Raw genomic sequence first — 18,507 nt, 5'->3', positions numbered from 1 at the left:
TGAATTTATTTCAATTCCCTAAAAGGCCATTCTCTGTATTGTCTGAAACACCTTCACCCTTACTGATTTGTAACTGATTATTGTCAGTTTCTTCACTAGACTGTAGTTTCAAGAAGGGAGAGATACTGAAAAGCATGATGCCTATTACCCAATGAAAACTCAACAATTATGAAGAATGAATGAATAACAAACATATACCAGAGAAGCTATTCTTTCTTTAATGATTCCCTGTGGTCAAACACTCTTTGGCCACATATTTAGTAAATGATTCATGGACTTCTAGTTGGATGTATAAGACTCACAGATTTATTAAAGTTATTGCAGGAACAATTTATCCACAAAGCAATCCACAGAGTTGTACCTGAAGTTTGTTGCTCTTGTCCCAGATTCTAAAATCTAGATTGTCTGCCAACTATGCAAATGTATCTGCAACAGGAATTCTTGTTTAAAAATGTCCTGTTACCTATCATTTGATTATTGGTCCTACCAGGATGTCTGTTCTCAGCCAAGGAATTGTCATGGAACTCAACCTGGATTTCCTTTCTTCCTGTAATGTATATAGCAAAGAATCCTGAAACACCCAATCATTTTTTTTTTAAATTTCATGAGAGTGAACACATCAGATTTCATAGTCGATAGGTATTACACATACACTAATAAGGGATTGTGAGCTTTCTAGGCCAGCAGCCACAAGAAGTATGGGTGTTCTATAGAAATTTTCTGATCGAAAATAAAATATAGATATTTTCTGATTCATAAAAACTGGAACTAAAAATCAATTGGAAAGAGGATGGAAAAATACATTGTTGCACACAAGGGTGTGTTAATCAGGGCTTAACAAACTACTCCCCTCTCCCCAAACAAAACAGACCAAATCAATAACCTTTGACTTGTAACATTTGCCAGTTTTCATGGTGTAGATATCCCCATCATTGCCAATTTCAAGTCCCCAATGTGATGTCACTATAAGTACAGTTGGGAGAGATGCACGCAATTGGCTCTCGTGGAATATGAACTGGCCCCAGAAAACTAGTGATTCTTGGTGTCTGTGAGATTATGCATTTATACAAACCTGATTTAACAACTAGGCCAAGAAAAAAAATGTGGCTTTTAATTTTAAAATTTACAGAGAATAATGGAAGAGATGAGGAAATAGGGAGCCATTCCACCAAAACTGGTTGGAGGGCTGGAATCAGGAAGGATGAGGTAGCCCCTTAACACTATAATGGAAGACTAAGTAAGAAGTAAAAATTTGAGGGGAAATAATCATTTTTCAGTATTAACTAACAACCAAAAAAAAATTCTGGATTTGCCATATATTCTTTCTGGTTCTCTCTGTTAACTTTTTAACAAAAAATGTTTAGCATCAGGGCTTATTTATATTGTTCATTTTGACAATATATTCCAGGCAGACAATATGCCACTTGATATCCCTGCCATTCAGGTGTATAGTTAAACGTCTTCACTATTCTGAGCAAATTTGAACTCCTCCAACAAGCATTCAGCTTTTTGTGCTTAATTTTCCCTCCCAGTAGTTTCTCCCTTCTGACCATTCTATTCAGTTTAGTTTTCTTACTCTTCTAGCACAAATTCTATTTTGGCTTTGTTTTTGTGTTTTCCTCTCCCTCTTCTTAAACAGATTAAGATTCTGGTCCTCCTTCAGTCACAACACCCACCACTCTCAATTAGACATTCCTGACTGCCCCTATCTCCATAAAAAAGACCGGTAGTCTTTTTTTATGGTCTGTAATTTACAGTTATATACTTGGCTATATACTGAACTATTATTTCCTAAATGTTTTCTACATGTGTCTCCTTCTCTTTTTTTAAAGTATATTTTAAGGTACTTGCAAATAGATACCATTCAAAGCAGAATAGTGTTAGACACATAAGGAAACTTAATATTAACTGAAATATAGATCTAGAAAGAGTAGTTTGATTAATAAACACTTTTCTAATGCCTGTATCAGATTTTATTTTCATACTCTAAAATATTTTAATCCCTTTAATGGTTTTAACTAAAAAATGACATTAAAATAATAGTTGCAATCTATATATTTCACTTAAATTTATTCTCTGGTACTTATTTTTGTTTTTGCTTTTTAGTTCATCTATTCATTTGGAATAAAATAATTTTATTTTTTGTAGTTTCAAGTTTTTATTTAAATTCCAGTTAATAAATGGAATACAATAATTTTAAAAATTATGAATCAGAGTGAAATTGTGAGTCAGAATAGAAATCCATTTTAACATAAAAAATAACTGAAGCAAATAGAAACACTGCAAAAAATTTAAATGAAATCACATTTCAAAATATCTGAAGTAATCACTCTATATTAATTTTAAAACCTTATTTAGAAACTTTTAATGTTAATATGTTAAATAAAAATGCAAATTATGGACTCAGCTCTGGTCTATAATTATAATTTTCATAGGTTAAGTGGTTTTATGAAGTTTGCAAAAGAGGTCCATGGTCAGAGACTGATAGACTAATTTTAATCGACATATTAAATGATTAAGGTTTGTTAGTTTTTAAAGTTTATTTTAATTAGTCTTTATACCTCAACATCTTGAGTTAATCTAAGAATATTAACTGCTTATTACTTCAGAGAAAAGTAAAACTGACACATATACTGCATGCATATCTCCAAATTGTGCTGAAAAAGCACAGCTCAAAAAAACAACAAAAAATAACTCCACTAAAATACTCACAGAAAAAAAAAAAAAATTCTTACTCTCCTAGGTTATAGCCAATACAAATTATTTCTTGTTCTGAAATCCAGAGCCAAAAACACATAATTCCATGGGGCAAAAAAAAAAAAAAAAAAAAAAAAAAAAAATTTAAAGTAAATATAAATGTCCAAATGCACTAGCTACATATATATTTTTTTATTGTTGACACATGTTTAAATCAGCATTCATACCTGTTCTTTGGCACTAATAATCATGCCTCTACTATATCCCTTCAAGTGAAATTAAATACCACTTAGTCATCTCTTCTTTAGGCCATATTTGATTAGTTCCCTCAGTTCCTCTCATAAATTCTATTTTCCTTTTTTTAAGATTGTTTTTTTGCTCTCTTCTGGACCCTCAATGATTAACATAAGACCACTAAATTAAATTTCACTTCTTATGCTTAAGTCTGTATGTACCAAGTTATTATATTAATTGACCTGATGCCTCAGGCTAGTCTTCATGAAATGGAATATATTATTGAGAAGTAAAAATCTTTTTCTCATTCTGCCAGCTATTGGTTGATCTTTTTGTCCTAAAATTCATATTTGCTTATCTTCCCATTGGGATTAGTATGACAAGAAATATTAATTATTAATCTGTAACATGTATCTACAGGTTTTAAATGGAGACGTCAAGCTTTTTTCTTTTTCTTTTCTATTTTTTTCATCTCTCTCACTCCCATTTCTCTTTGAGAACATTGTCTCATTATTTGAAATTCTCCTGTTTATGTAGTCTAGATTTTAAGTACCTTGAAGATAAGGTCTCTTGTTTACAGATATGTGTCCAGAACTAAGTACAGACATGATACATAGACCTTCAGTAAGCATTAGTTAAATGATAAAAGTGAATGAATATCGGGATGTCTGGGTGGCTCAGTGGTTGAGCGTCTACTTTCTGCTCATGATATGATCACAGGGTGCTGGGATTGAGTCCCACATCGGGCTCCCCGCAGGAGGCCTGCTTTTCCCTCTACCTGTATCTCTGCCTCTCTGTGTGTCTCTTATGAATAAATAAATAAAAATCTTTACAAAACAAAGAATAAATATCCAGATAATTCTAACAACTCATTATCTTCTGAAATGTAAAAAAATAAGAAGAAAATAATCAATTTGCTAATATTTATTGAGCACTACTGTGTGACTGGCTAAGTAATTGGGAATTAATGTAAATGAAATTGTCCCTGCTTTTATGGACCATCTGGAGCTCTAAAGGAAGATACAAAAATTACAGAAACAAAGACACAAATAAGTATTCACATAATAATGTGAGAAGTTTTCTAAAGGATTCTGTAAAGAAAAAAAATTGGCATGTGAAATAAGATAAGTTTATTTAACAATTTTTCCTTTAACTTATCTGAATTTGCTTTACTATCTTAAGACTAAAAGCCAAAATCCTTAGTTATATTGAGATAATTTGTAATTTTTGATGCCATTCTGTTTAGCACTTTTGATAATCCTTATTTCTTTTTTTAATTTAATTTAATTTGTGTGAGTGTACATATATATCAAGCTCAATAAATTTTTTGTAGGGACAATTAACCATATAAGCTCTACCTGTAGAAAAATAATCCTAGATCTCAGATTCATCTATTTTTCTATCAGATTAAAACATCTTTCAAATCTGGGGTACCTGGGTGGCTCAGTCAGTTAAATGACTGACTCTTGATCTTGGCTCAGGTCTCTATCTCGTGAGCCCAACACTGGGCCTCACACATGGAGCCTACTTAAAAAATAAATCTTTCAATTCAATAGTTTAAGATTTACTTACCAAGAGCTAACTATATATGACATACCTTTCTAGTTTTAATTGTTACTTTGTTATTTTGGAACAGTTAAATGTGGAAGTTGTTCGCTATTATGAGGCCTTTGCTTTCAAAGCTGAGAATTTGTTTTAGATTTCAATATAGGATGTGGAATTCATGCAGTAGTTAACATAATTCAAAGTATTGTAAAGGAAGCAGTTATAATTCCTTATTTTTCTCTTTTCTATGGAAAAGAGTGAAATAATATTTAATGTTAATTATGTGCAACATATATTGTAATGTCTTATCTTGTATATACACAGTTTTGTGATTCTTTCTTTAATGTAAAACCTCAGGCAATATCCATGACTCTTAATATAAAGATACACATATTTCTTCAGACCAATTATAATTCAAAGGTCGTTTAAAATGGTGGCTAATGACATAGCATCTGTCTAAATTGTACATAGGCCAATAGCAAATATTATATTCAAAGGCCTAGTGTCCATTTATCAGTGGTAGGAGAATGAAAAATTCAGGGATGAGATTCACAACACTAGGACAGAACAGCTAAATCAGTTACAGGTAGAGAGGCACTTCATATAAAATGGAGAGCATGTCATTATCATAAGTCCGAAAAGAGAAGCCAGGTTTTCAAGCCCTGATGAGAAAAAAGATTTAAAGTCCACGTAGGAAGATATTTTGGCATTTCTTATTTGGTTGTTTGTTTTTTATTTAGAAATCCAACCCAAATATAGAGTAGGAGAGAAAAATTGACAGATGATATATCTCTATCTATCTATCTATCTATCTATCTATCATCTATCTATCTATCTATTATGCTGGATTCTGTACAGAGACGGCAAGCAGTCCAAAAGTGGATTCTCCTGATAGGCACACCTTTCAGTTTATAATTCAAGATGTATACCTTCAAGCAAAAAGTAGGAAAGGAATTTGGTCTCTGAAACCCACAATAATTTCTCCGGTACCATAAGGGACAAGTAGGTCCACAAAATAGCACCAACAGAGTATTCACATCAACAACAAAAGGACTTTCTCATCTCATCCCCATGGTGTACTAAGATACCCATGTAACCAATAAAAGTCACAAGGTTTGTAGGTACCACTTTATAAAGTCAGGATTATGTATGGACTGGTAATTACAGCAGGAGATGTAGTTTTCTGGGTAGTTTTAAATTTCTAAAAAAAATTTTGTTTCAAATTTATTGAGGTGTAATTGACATGTAAAATTTAAGATATTAAATTAAGATATTTAAAGTGTATAACATGCTGATATATGTTTATATTGTGAAAGAATTCCTTTATCTAGTTAATTAACACACCTATCCCTTCACATATTTATCTTCTTGTGTGTGTAAGAGAGAACATTTAAGCTCTACTCTTAAGAATTTTTCAATTCTACAATACAGTGTTGTCAACTATAGTGACCATGTTATATATTCATCCTCAGAACTAATTCATCTTACAGCCAAAAGTTTGTGCCCTTTGACCAAGTTCCCTGTCTTTCTCCCACCCTGCAAGTAACCACTTATCTATTGTCTGTTTCTATCAATTTGATTTTTTTTTTTTTTTTAGATTTCACATATAAGTGATATCATACAAGATTTACCTTCTTCTGTCTGGCTTATCTCACCTTGCTTAATGCCCTTGAATTCTATCCATGTTGTCACAATGGCAGGATGTCTTTCTCTCTCATGGCTGAATGATATTCCACATTTATCTGTTGGTGGATGGTTAAGTTGTTTCCACATCTTGGCTATTATGAATAATACTGACGTGAATGTGGGAGCACATATATCCCTTTGATATCTTGTTTTCATTTTCTTTGGATATATACCCAGAAGTGGGATTGCCAATCATGTGGCAGTTCTGTTTTTAATTTTCTGAGGAACCCCTATATTGTTTTCTAGAATGGCTGAACCAATTCATATCCCCACCAAGAACACCTAAACATTCCTTTTGCTCTGGATCCTTGCTAACATTTGTTAAACCTTGTCTTTTTAATGATAATAATTCTAACAGCTGTGTGGTTTATATTCATTGAGGTTTTGATTTATATTCCTAATGATTAGCAATATTGAGCATCTTTTCATATAGCTCTTGGCCATTTGTAGATCTTCTCTGGAAAAACATCTATTCAGGTCCTCTGCTCATTTTTTAAATCAGATTTTTTTTGCTAGTCTTTATAATTTTGGATATTAACTCCCTATCAGATATATGATTTGCAAAGAAATAAAAGGCATCTAAATTGGAAAAGTAAAACTGCCTCTAGTTGCAGATAACATAATATATACAGAAAACCCAAAAGACTCCACCAAAACACTGTTAGAGGTAATAAACAAATTCAGTAAATTTGTAGGATATAAAATCAATGTACAAAAATCAGTCTCATGTGTGTACACTAATAATGAAGTATCAGAGAAATATATTAAGAAAACAATGTCAATTTCAATTGCATCAAAAGAAATAAAATACCTAGAAATAAATTTAACCAAGGAAGTGAAAAGTCTGTACACTGAAAATTGTAAAACATTGATGAAAAATTACAGAAGACACAAATAAATGGAATGATATTCCTGCACATATATTTGAAGAATTAATATTTTTAAAATGTCTGTGTTACCCAAAGCAATCTACAAATTCAGTGCAATCCTTATCAAAATTCCAATAGCATTTTTCACACAAACAGAACAATCTTAAAATATATATGGAATCAGAAAAGACCCAAATAGCCAAAGCAATCTTTGGAAGGAAGAACAAAGTAGGAGCATCTCATTTTCTGATTTCATACTGTATTACAAAGTGATAGTAATCAAAAGAGTATTGTATTTGCATAAATACGGACACGTAGATCAAAAGAACAGAATAGAGAGCTCAGAAATAAGCCTGCATGTATGTCATCAATTAATTTATGACAAAGGAGCCAATAAAATACAATGAGGAAAGTAGGCAAGGACAAGCTTTACAATAAATGGTGTTGAGAAAAGTAGACAGCCATATGCAAAGAGCAATGAAACTGGACCACTGTCTTATACCAGATGCAAAAATCAACCCAGAATAAAGACTTGAACATAAGACCTGAAATCATGGGGATCCCTGGGTAGCGCAGCAGTTTAGCACCTGCCTTTGGCCCAGGGCGCGATCCTGGAGACCCGGGATTGAATCCCACGTCGGGCTCCCGGTGCATGGAGCCTGCTTCTCCCTCTGCCTTTGTCTCTGCCTCTCCCTCTCTCTCTCTCTAAAAATTTAAAAGACCTGAAATCATGAAAGACCTAGAAGAAAGGATAGATGGTACACTCCTTGACACCAATCTACTCAATGATTTTTTTGGATTTGACAACAAAAGCCAAGGCAACGAAAGCAAAATAAACAAGTGGGCCTATATTCAAGTAAAAAGCTTCTGTACAACAAAGAAAACCATCAACAAAATGAAAAGGAAAAAAAAAAGAAAAGAATAAAAGAAAAGAAAGAAAAGAAAAGAAAAAAAGAAAAGAAAAGAAAAAAAAGAAAAAGAAGAAAAGAAAAGAAAAAAGAAAGAAAAGAAAAGAAAGAAAAAAGAAATAAAAGAAAAGGAAAAGAAAAGAAAAGAAAAAGAAAAGAAAAGAAAAGAAAAAGAAAAGAAAAGAAAAGAAAAGAAAAGAAAAAAAAAGAAAAGAAAAGAAAAGAAAAGAAAAGAAAAGAAAAGAAAAGAAAAGAAAAAAGAAAAGAAAAGAAAAGAAAAGAAAAGAAAAGAAAAGAAAAGGCAACCTGCAGAATGGGAGAAGATATTTGCAAATCCAGTAAGTTTCATAACAAAACTTTGTTATGCAAGGAGAAGTGTATGAGGGATTCATAAACATTTATTAAAGAACATATGTGGGATACCTAGGTGGCCCAGTTAATTGAGCCTCTGATTCTTGATTTTGGCTCAGGTTGTGATTGGGATCGTGAGATCTGGCCCCACGTGGGGCTCCATCCTCTGCATGGAGACAGTTTGGGATTATCGCTCACTCTCCCTCTGCTTCTTCTCCATCTCCGCCTGCCCCACTCTGTCTCTCTTAAATATATAATCGAATCTTTTTAAAAAATTATATGTATTTTTACATAATCATATATAGGGCACACACATAGCCATAATATTGTGCATATATTTGTGTTTTAATTTTGCCCTGAGCTCTATGCACTTAATATATTTGCTTCATGTGTTTTGAAGATAAAAAACATAAGCCAAATTTGTAAATAAACTAAGTTCCTGAAGAAAAAAATCATTTACCCTCTGATGACCACTGATTTTCTCCATCTAGGTTTACATGAACTTAATATTATTCTTGAGAATTCAAACCCATCAATTGCTTTGCTCTCCTACACTTGCCCATATTTATCTGTAGGTGAAACTAGCTGTCATAGCTGGACTACTTTTCTGATCCTGAGCTTGACCATTTCTCAACTGCTGGTTTTGATAAAAGACATAATCATCTGGGAAATATAAATGCAGTTTCTGGAGAGAGCTGAGTCCTTCTGAGAATGATTGCCTGGTGGGCCAAGTTCTGTCATCCAGACCTGACAGGCAGTTCACACTGGAATACGTGTTTAAGGGTGTGGGAATATGCAGACAGATTTTATCCTTTGTGTTTAACTTGGCAGTCTTTGTCTTCACTGCTCACTGCATTGCTTTGTAACAATGACAACTTCTTACATGATTCACATGACTAGGTTTTTAATAGAAAACCTGCTGGTTTTCATAAGATTTGGGAAGATAAGGATGGATAGGGAGGCTGTTCTAAAGTTTTCGTCCATTTCAAACCAAGCAATAAATTTAAAAAGCTCTATGTCCAATGTGAATCGCAAATGAAGAAGTGCTGAAATGTGTTCAAAACAATTTCTAGTGCAATAGAAAAAAAAATACAAGCACTGTAATATCAGCTTCTGCATTTTATCTTTTAACTCCCCAGAATTTCTCTTTTTAATTTACTGTCCACTAAACTTATTAATTTCAAGTCCTTTCTCAGCTTGTTGCCAAGCATGGTTATGTTATTCAGATAAAAATACTGTAAGAGAGAATCAGGTTCTGATACATGCTACAACATAGATGAAGCTTAAAGACGTTCTGCTAATTGAAGTAAGCTAGATACAAAAGGATATCAGTATCGTCTGATTTCCACCTAAATGACATGCCTTAAATAGCCAGATTTTATCTTACACTCGTAGCGACAGAAGGTAGGAAAATGGTTACATGGGGCTTGAGGGTAAGCAGAATGGGAAGTGTTGTGCAGAATTTCAGTTTGAGATGATACAAAAGTATTGGGGATGGACAGTGGTGATGGTACAACAATGTGAATCTACTTAATGCCTTTGAACTGTACACTTAAGAGAGTTAATATGGTAAATATTAGTATATTTTACCACATGGAGGAAAAAGAAAGCGAATAAAGGCATAAAACGAAAACACTCTAGACCATATGCTAATCCTCTAATTTTCAAGAAAGAAAAATTTTCTTATTTACCCATCTTCTCTGTCTTGATAATTAAAACTTACTGCCCTTAATTGAATAAGTAGTAATACCCTAAATTACCAAGTCTAACGTAACTGCAACAATAAATCAACATAACCTACTTTGAGTAGTGGTTTCAGCTCAGGTCATGATCTCAGGTTCATGATATAGAGCCCAGAGTCAGGATCCATCCATGCTAAGTGTGGGGTCCAGTTGGGATTCTCTCTTTCCCTCTCTGTCTGCCCCTGCCCCTGCTCACACATACTCGCTTCCTCTCAAATAAATAAATAAATAAATAAATAAATAAATAAAATATTTAAAAAAGAAAATATGGCAATATAGATAAAAGATAACTAGCAAACATAAAGCAGTTGGACACTGATTTCCTTGAAAATATCATATCTGTTGGTATCTGCTTCCAGCAGCAAAGAATCTGATTTATAGTCTTTGTATTTATATATTTCTGTGACATTCTGCTATTCTTTTGGCCAATGCTTTTCTTCCTTTTTACTTTTTAGTCATTATTCATTATTTAATCATTATTCATATATTTAGTCATCAGATCATAAGTTTGTGAGGTTTTTTAAAAACTTTTTAATTAAATGAGATAGTGGTATATTTAGTACTTTCATTTTTGTAGTAAAAAAAAAAAAGAAGAAGAAGAGTGAGTTGGATTCAAATCTGGGCTTTACCACTTTTGAGCTGTATGATTCAGAAGTTTTATTAACATCTCTAAGCTTGAATTTGGGATTTCTCAACCTGTGGAACACTGGTTCCTTATGTCCCATTTGTTCAGATCTCAACGAAACAATTTATGTGACAATATATATTTTTTATTTTTTATAAATCTATATATAGTCCTGATTGTTACTTTCAATGTTAGTAGAAAAATTAATACAAATAGATCTTGAACAATTTGGATCATACTTTTAATTATCTGTTTACTGCCCTGAGATTCATTCTCTGTTTCTAATTAGTACTGTCTTATGAGAAAAATTATCCAAGTTTTAAGAAAAAGAAAATTAATGACTTTAATATGTAATTTTTTTCTTTGTACCAATTGAATGGAAAATAACCATGGGATGTTAAATGAAGAAAAAGCTTTTTAGTCCTCCACAAGAAGAAATGTGGTATAAAAATTAAATATGCTGCACACAAGAGTATAAGCATCTGAACTAAAAACAAACACATAAAGTTTTGCTACAATAGATACCATATTTAATTTCTGAGGCCTGATAGAATTTCAGCTTAACTGTATGGTCTTTCAAATTAGATTATTGTCAATTTGAATATTATCGACTGTACAGTTGTTTTATGGACATTTGTTTTAATAGTTACAAAACATTTATGTTCCAACAATTAAATCTTTATCATTATATATATATATTTAAATAACATGTTATGTAATTATTCATATCGGCCCTGGACATCAACTAGAATGTTTTAATAAATGGTGCCTTAGTGTCCTCATTTAAAAATCAACCAAATAACTTCCTATCTTTCAAGGTTGCTGTGAGAGTTAAATTAGACATGGTAGGCAATCAACATAAACTCATTCCCTTTATTTATTTATAAATATCACTTACTCCCTATGGCTTTTATTTCATTCTCTGTTTTCATAAGTCAATATGAACAAAACCAAATGTAGAATGAGATGTTATTAAATTATTAATGCTGTGCTCCAGTTAGGCTAAATTTTGGCATGGTACAAATGACCCACAAGCCCTCAGTGACTTTTAGCAACAAAGATTCTATTTCTCACCCACTTGCCCAGCATAGGTTGACTGCATATCTGCATTTTGCTGGGACTCAAAAGGTTGCTCTGAAATGAAGAAAAAAAAGGTACCATGTGGGAAAGAGTGGCTCCTGAAACTTCTCCTTGGAAATGATACACCTCATGTTTTCTCTCACTATATTGACCAAAGCAAGTTACACAGCCACCTCTGCCATCATTGGGGCAGAGAAGTCTAAGCCCCTTCTAAGGAGGGACACTACAGAGAATTATTCACATGGGGAGGTTCTAAAGAGAGGTATCAAATATGTGCATGATAATACAAGCTATTCCAGTTATTATAAGAGTTTATTATCTTGGAAAATGGTAATAATCAGGCAAATCATTCCTTGCTATCTGCCTTATAGCAGTAACAGGAAGACAAACTAAATGATATATACAAAGAATTTAAGGATCCCACAGTGGGGACAAAAGACATGCTTTATAAATTAAAAGTAATAATTTCTTCTCAAATTCTTTTTTTAAATTTAAAAAAAAATAATGAGCTTCATTGGAAATAATTTATAGATATGTATGTTGACTTTATTTAATAGAAAATTATGTATAAATTAGATTTTTAGATTTTGCTTAAGTGAAAATTCTGCCTTTAAAGTTTTAAAAGAGATTTTCTCTGAAATTTGTAACGTGCATTTTGTTAGAAGTTTCAAAGTTTAGGGATTATAAGATTAATTACTTTTAATAATCTTTTCTTTCTAGGATAAAACAATGAAAAACTCCTTGTATTATAATGGAATTATTCCAGGCTTTGGAAAATGGAACCATTACAGGATCAGCATTCCTAGAAATCTCAAGGATACTCTAGTCAGTTACTAAAGATACCAACTCATAAGAAGCTGGAGATTTCTGCATGGATTATTAATTTTTTTGTTATTCATTTGAAAATCTCTATAATGGCCTACTCAATTACCTTATAATTCTATTTCTTTGCAGACCAGCTTCCTGCAGACCAGCTTCCTATTCATATAAATAAATTCCTATCAATACATTTTAGATTAGACAACTGAATTTCCTTTCTATTCTTTTTTTGTATTGGGTTTCTCTTTATTAGGGTTTTATATCATAAAAGGAGTTTAAAATATCTTCCATAACAATTTTTAGAAGATCAGAAATTTTTAAATAATATTTCTGACATCTAAATCCCAATTAGCATATTTAAATTAAATATCATGCCTTGGCTCATTAAATTAGGTGTAAAAATGAAACAAAAGAAGGAAGCTTATTTTTGCTTTTCAAAACCTATGAAACAATAGTTTTATTACCATTTTAAACTCATTTTATGCATATTAAAAGCATATAAAACTCGTTTTATGCATTAAGATGGCTCAGTCCATTTGGACTTCTATAACAAAATGCTACAGACTGGATGGGCTTATAGACAAGAGAAATTTATTTCTGACAGTTCGGGAGGCTGGGAAGTCCAAGATCAAGTTGGTCATGTTCTGGTGAGGATTCTTTTTCTGTCCATAGCCCTCATCTTCGCCTCTGTCCCCATGTGGTGGAAGCAGTTAGAGGGAGCTCTAGGATCTCTGTAATAAAAGCACTAATCCCATTTATAAAGATTCCACTTTTGATTTAGGCATCCCCCACAGGCCATACTTCCTAATATCATCACATTGGGCATTAGGATTTCAATATATGAATTTTGTAGGGACATATACATTCAAACAACAATAAAAACAAATAGAATTTCTACCCAATATATTTTCAAAAAAAAAAAACCCACAAAGGCAAAAGTGTACATGATTCTAAAATAGCCTATTCAAAAGTTTATAGCTATATAACTTCTCAATCATGAGCATCATAATTTTTAAATTTTTTGGTTACTGAATTCTTTGCTGGTAATCAGTCTGTTCAGATTTTCTATTTCCTCCTGTTTCAGTTTTGGTAGGCTATATATTTCTAGAAATGTATCCATTTCTTCTGGGTTGCCTAAATTGTTGTCATGTAATTTTTAATAATATTCTCTTACAATCCTTTGTATGTCTGAGATGTCAATTGTTATTTCTCTTCTTTCATTTCTAATTTTATTTGAATTCTCTCTCTCTCTTGTTTTTGCTTTATTTTGTTCTGTTTATGAGTCTGGCTAAAGGTTTATCAATTTTCTTGATCTTTTCAAAGAACCAACTCCTGGTTTCATTGATTTTTTGTATTGTTTTTTTGTTTTGTTTTGTTTTTTTCTTTTACTTTCTATTTTGTTTATTTCTGATCTAATCTTTATTATTTCCTTCCTTCCACTGCTTTTGGGGTCTGTTTGTTCTTGTTTTACTAATTCCTATAGATTTAAGGTTAGATTTTTTATTTGAGATTTTTCTTGCTTCTTGCTATATAATCTTTCCTCTGTGCAGCTTATGCTGAATCCCACAGACCTTGGACCATTGTATTTTCTTTATTTGTTTCCATATATTATTTGATTTCCTCTTTGATTTCTTGGTTGAGTCATTCACTGTTTAGTGGCATGTTATTTAACTTCCATGTATTTGTGATCTTTCTAGATTTTTTTTTTTTGTGTGTGTGTGTGGTTGATTTTAGTTTCACAGTATTGTGGTCAGCAAAGATGCATAGTATGACTTTGCTCTTTATGAATTTGTTGATATACTTGTTTTATGCACTACTACGCGATCTATTCTGGAGAATGTCTGATGTGCACTTGAAAAGAATGTGTATCTTGCTATTTTAGGAATTTTTCTGAATATATCTGTTAGATTCATCTGGTCCAATCTGTCATTCAAAGCCACTGTTTCCTTGTTGGTTTTCTGTTTGCAAGATCTACCCATTGATGTAATTGGGGTGTTAAAGTCCCCCACTATTATTGTGTTACTATCAATTTATGTCTTTTTTTAATTTTTATTTATTTATGATAGTCACACAGAGAGAGAGAGAGAAAGAAAGAGAGAGGCAGAGACATAGGCAGAGGGAGAAGCAGGCTCCATGCACCGGGAGCCCGACATGGGATTCGATCCTGGGTCTCCAGGATCGCGCCCTGGGCCAAAGGCAGGCGCTAAACCGCTGCGCCACCCAGGGATCCCTCAATTTATGTCTTTATGTTAGTAGCTGCTTTTTGTATTTAGTGCTCCCATGTTGGGTGTGTAAATATTGACCATTGTTATATCTTCTTGTTGAATTGTTCCCTTTATGATTATGTAGTATCCTTCTTTGTCTCTTGTTACAGTGGTTTTTTTTTTTTTATTTCTATTTATTTATTTTTTTACAGTGGTTGTTTTAAAGTCTTTTTTTTCTCTGATATAAGAATTGCTACCATGGCTTTCTTTTCACTGCCATAAGTTCTTGTAGGTAGCATATAGATGGGTCTTGCTTTTTTATCCATTCCATCTTGTCTTTTGCTTGATGCATTTAGTCCATTTACATTCAAAGCAATTTTTGGTAGGTATGTACTTATTGCCATTTGTTACTTGTTTTACAGTTGTTTTTATAGTTCTTATCTTTCGTTTCTTTTCTTGCTCTATTGTTGGCTTTCCTTAGTGATATACTTGGATTCCTTTTATTTTTTGCATACCTATTACTGGTTTTTGATTTGTGGTTATCATTATGTTTATATACAACATGTTATGCATGTAACAGTCCATATTAAGTTGATGGCCCTTTAAGTTTGAACCCATTCTAAAAACACTAAATTTTCACCTCTCTTTCTATTACATTTTAGGTATATAGTGTAATACTTTAAACATCCTTTTATTTTGTGAATTCCCCCCATACACACAAACACACACACAAACACACATACTTATATGTATATACTTAATTTTAGTGCTTTTATACTTTCTACTTTTCTTACCCCTGCTTTTGGTCTTTCCTTTTATTCAAAGAATCCCCTTTAATATTTCTGGTGAGGTTGGTTTAGTGGTGATGAATTCCTTTACCTTTTGTTTACCTAGGAAACTCCTTATCTCCTATTCTGAATGATAGCCTTGATGGATAGAATATTTTTGGTTGCAGGGTTTTTTTCTTTTGGTACTTTGTATATAACTAACATGCTACTTTCTTCTGGCCTGCAAAATTTCTGCTGAAAAATCAGTTGATAGATTTATGGAGTTTACCTTGTGTGTAAGTATTTTATTCTCTCTTGCAGCTTTTAAAATTTTCTTTATCACTACTTTTTGCCATTTTAATTTCTATGTGTCTTAGTGTGGAACTCCTTGGCCTAATTTTCTTGGGTCCTCTCTCTGCCTCTTAGATCTGAATTTCTATTTCCTTCTCTAGATTAGGGCAGTTTTCAACTATTATTTCTTCAAATAAATTCTCTGCTCCCTTTTCTCTCTCTTCTCTTTCTGGTATTCCTATAATGTGAATGTTGTTAACACTTGATAGTATTGCTGGGTTCACTTAATCTATTTTCATTTTTTATTATCTTTTTTCTTTCTCCTGTTCAGTGTGATTGTTTTCCATTACTTTGTCTTCCAGATCACTGACCCATTCTTCTGCTTCCTCTAGTTTACTATTTATTATATCTAGTGTATTTTTAATTTCAGTTATTGAGTTCTTCATCTCTGATTGGTTCATTTTTATGTTTTCCACCCTTTTCTCGTCTAGTGAGTATCTTTATGACCAGTACATTAAATTTTCTATCAGACATTCTTATCTCCATTTTATTTAGCTCTCTTGATGTGATTTTGTCCTGTTAATTTATTGGAGACATATTCCTCTGTCTCCTCATTTTGTCTAATTCTATTTATCCGTTTCTATGTGTTAAGAAAGTCAGCTGTGTCTCCTAATCTTGAAAGTAGTGGCCTTATGAAGAAGAGGTCTCTTTTTTTCCTAAATATTTTATGTATTAATTCATGAGAGACACACAGAGAGAGGCAGAGACATAGTCAGAGTCAGAGGGAGAAGCAGACTCCCTATGGGGAGCCTGATGCAGGATTCGATCCCATGACCCGGGAATCACAACCTGAGCTGAAGGCAAACATTCAATCACTTGGTCCCCCAAGAAGGGGTCTTATGGTGTCCTGCAGTGCAATATCTCCTGTTCACCAGGCCCTGGAACTTCACGGATATCTTCTCTGTCTGTTGCATGCTATCCTACTATTGTGACTGAGCCATTTTGCCTTCAGTCCAAGCTTTCTTTGCTTGTTGTGGGCAAAATTTGGTCCCTTTGCTATTAATTGGCCAGTCTGGTGCTGCCTTCAGCTTGAATTGGGTCAGATGAGATGTTTGCTAGAGCTGTGGTTTTACAGGGCATTCTCTGTGTTGCCCTCTGAGAGGCTTTCACTGATGAATGAGGCCTTTAATCAGACCATTTGTCTGCCCCAAGCCATTGCTGGGACTATAGTTGGATTGATGTGTGTGGTATCTTCCCCATTTCTTGGGGCATAAGTCTCTTTAGAACGGTACCAATCCCGTTGGGGCTGCTTGAACAGTGCTATGCTTGTGGTACTGCTTTGGATTGATTTCTGCCAGAGGCAGGTTGAAGAAACTCAAAGGCCAGACAGGCTGTTAGCAATCTAGGTGGAGTGTTCCCACTGTGCTTATTCCCACAGGTGTCCGTGTATCTAGGCTGGGGGGAAAGGGGAGGGAAATGATGTCCACCAACCTGTTTGTTCTTGAAGAAGTCTCCAAAATATTCCTGCCATTCCAGCACATTTTCTGAGGTTAGTAAATAAATTTCCTTCCTGTATACCCTAGGAATTTTTTAAACTGCTGCTTCCATGCTGTATTTCAGCTGGACTGTTTGTTATGCTGTCTTTCTAAGGGCAGGGCATCAATTTCCTGTTGCCCTCCAGCTCTCCCAGAGCTGAGATGCTGATTTTTAACATTCCAGGTGTTGAGCCCCACTTATTGTCTGACAAAGTTAAGCCCCTCTGGTTTTCAAAGCCAGAAATTATGAGGATTCATCTTTCTAATGCAGGTCCCTGTGCCTAGAATGCCCAGTGTGGGGTCTGTTCCTCTTCCTTTTCCATGCTTGTGTTCTCCCTCCCTCCCATAGACAGAATAGAGTCAGCTTGGTTCCTGATCAAGTCTCTCCCTTCTTACGATTTTCAGTGGCCATTTCTCTATCTTTTGCTGGTCTGTTCTCCAGTCTTCACATTATTTTCTGAGTTATTCACACGGATTTGGGTGTTATCTAGTTATATTCATGGGAAGAGATGAGTTTAGGATCCTCCTACTCTGCCATCCTTCCCAGACATATCATCACTATTTTGATGTTTTTTTCTTGAATGCCATCAGTCCTTCTAATTCCTATAATATCTACTATAGTGGAGCCTACAAAGTAATCCTGTGACATCTTTCATAGCTTAAGTACTTAATGCTCAAACTTATTTTCTCTGATAATATTTGATTTATGCTTCCTAGTAATAATTTATTCATACAGTATCTGAAAACCTCTAACATAAGCAGAAATAATGATGGAAATGAAACAGTATATTCAAAATATCAGATATATAAAAGCCTCAGTTGGTTCCTCACCCCTAGATAGAGGCAAGGAATTGATAAATTCAGTGCAGATTTTGGAAGTAAGTTTCACACGATGCCTCAATTATCTAATAGAACATTTTAAAACACCATTTCAATGCCTTCAAATATTTTCAAATACAAAATAATTACAAATGATTCAAAAATTTGCAACCAAAAAGACACAGCATAGGGGATATAGTTAATCATATTATAATATTTTATGGTGATATATGTTAACTACACTTGTGGTGAGCGTAGTGTAATGTATAGAGAATTTAAATCATTATATTATACACTTGAAACTAATGTAACATTATGTATCAACTACACTCAAA

General features: G+C 33.2%; 1 protein-coding gene across 15 annotated transcripts in view; it reads left to right on the top strand.

Moving 5' to 3' along the window:
• CNBD1 (cyclic nucleotide binding domain containing 1) overlaps nucleotides 1-18,507 on the top strand; it is a 531,858-nt gene that overhangs the window by 465,014 nt on the left and 48,337 nt on the right. The window contains exon 13 of one of the 15 annotated variants that reach the window (XM_072804023.1): nucleotides 12,458-12,751. The exons of the other annotated variants lie outside the window; for them this stretch is intronic. Within the exon in view, the coding sequence (XP_072660124.1) occupies nucleotides 12,458-12,574 (117 nt within the window). The 3' untranslated portion in view covers nucleotides 12,575-12,751. Of the gene's footprint in view, nucleotides 1-12,457; nucleotides 12,752-18,507 lie in introns of those variants that run through there. 15 annotated transcript variants of the gene reach the window in all.

Source organism: Canis lupus, chromosome 28, assembly GCF_048164855.1.
Source record: "Canis lupus baileyi chromosome 28, mCanLup2.hap1, whole genome shotgun sequence".
In the NCBI taxonomy this organism is placed as follows: Eukaryota; Metazoa; Chordata; class Mammalia; order Carnivora; family Canidae; genus Canis; species Canis lupus.
Note: the sequence above shows the minus strand (reverse complement) of the source record. Positions and strands in the feature narration are given on the sequence as shown.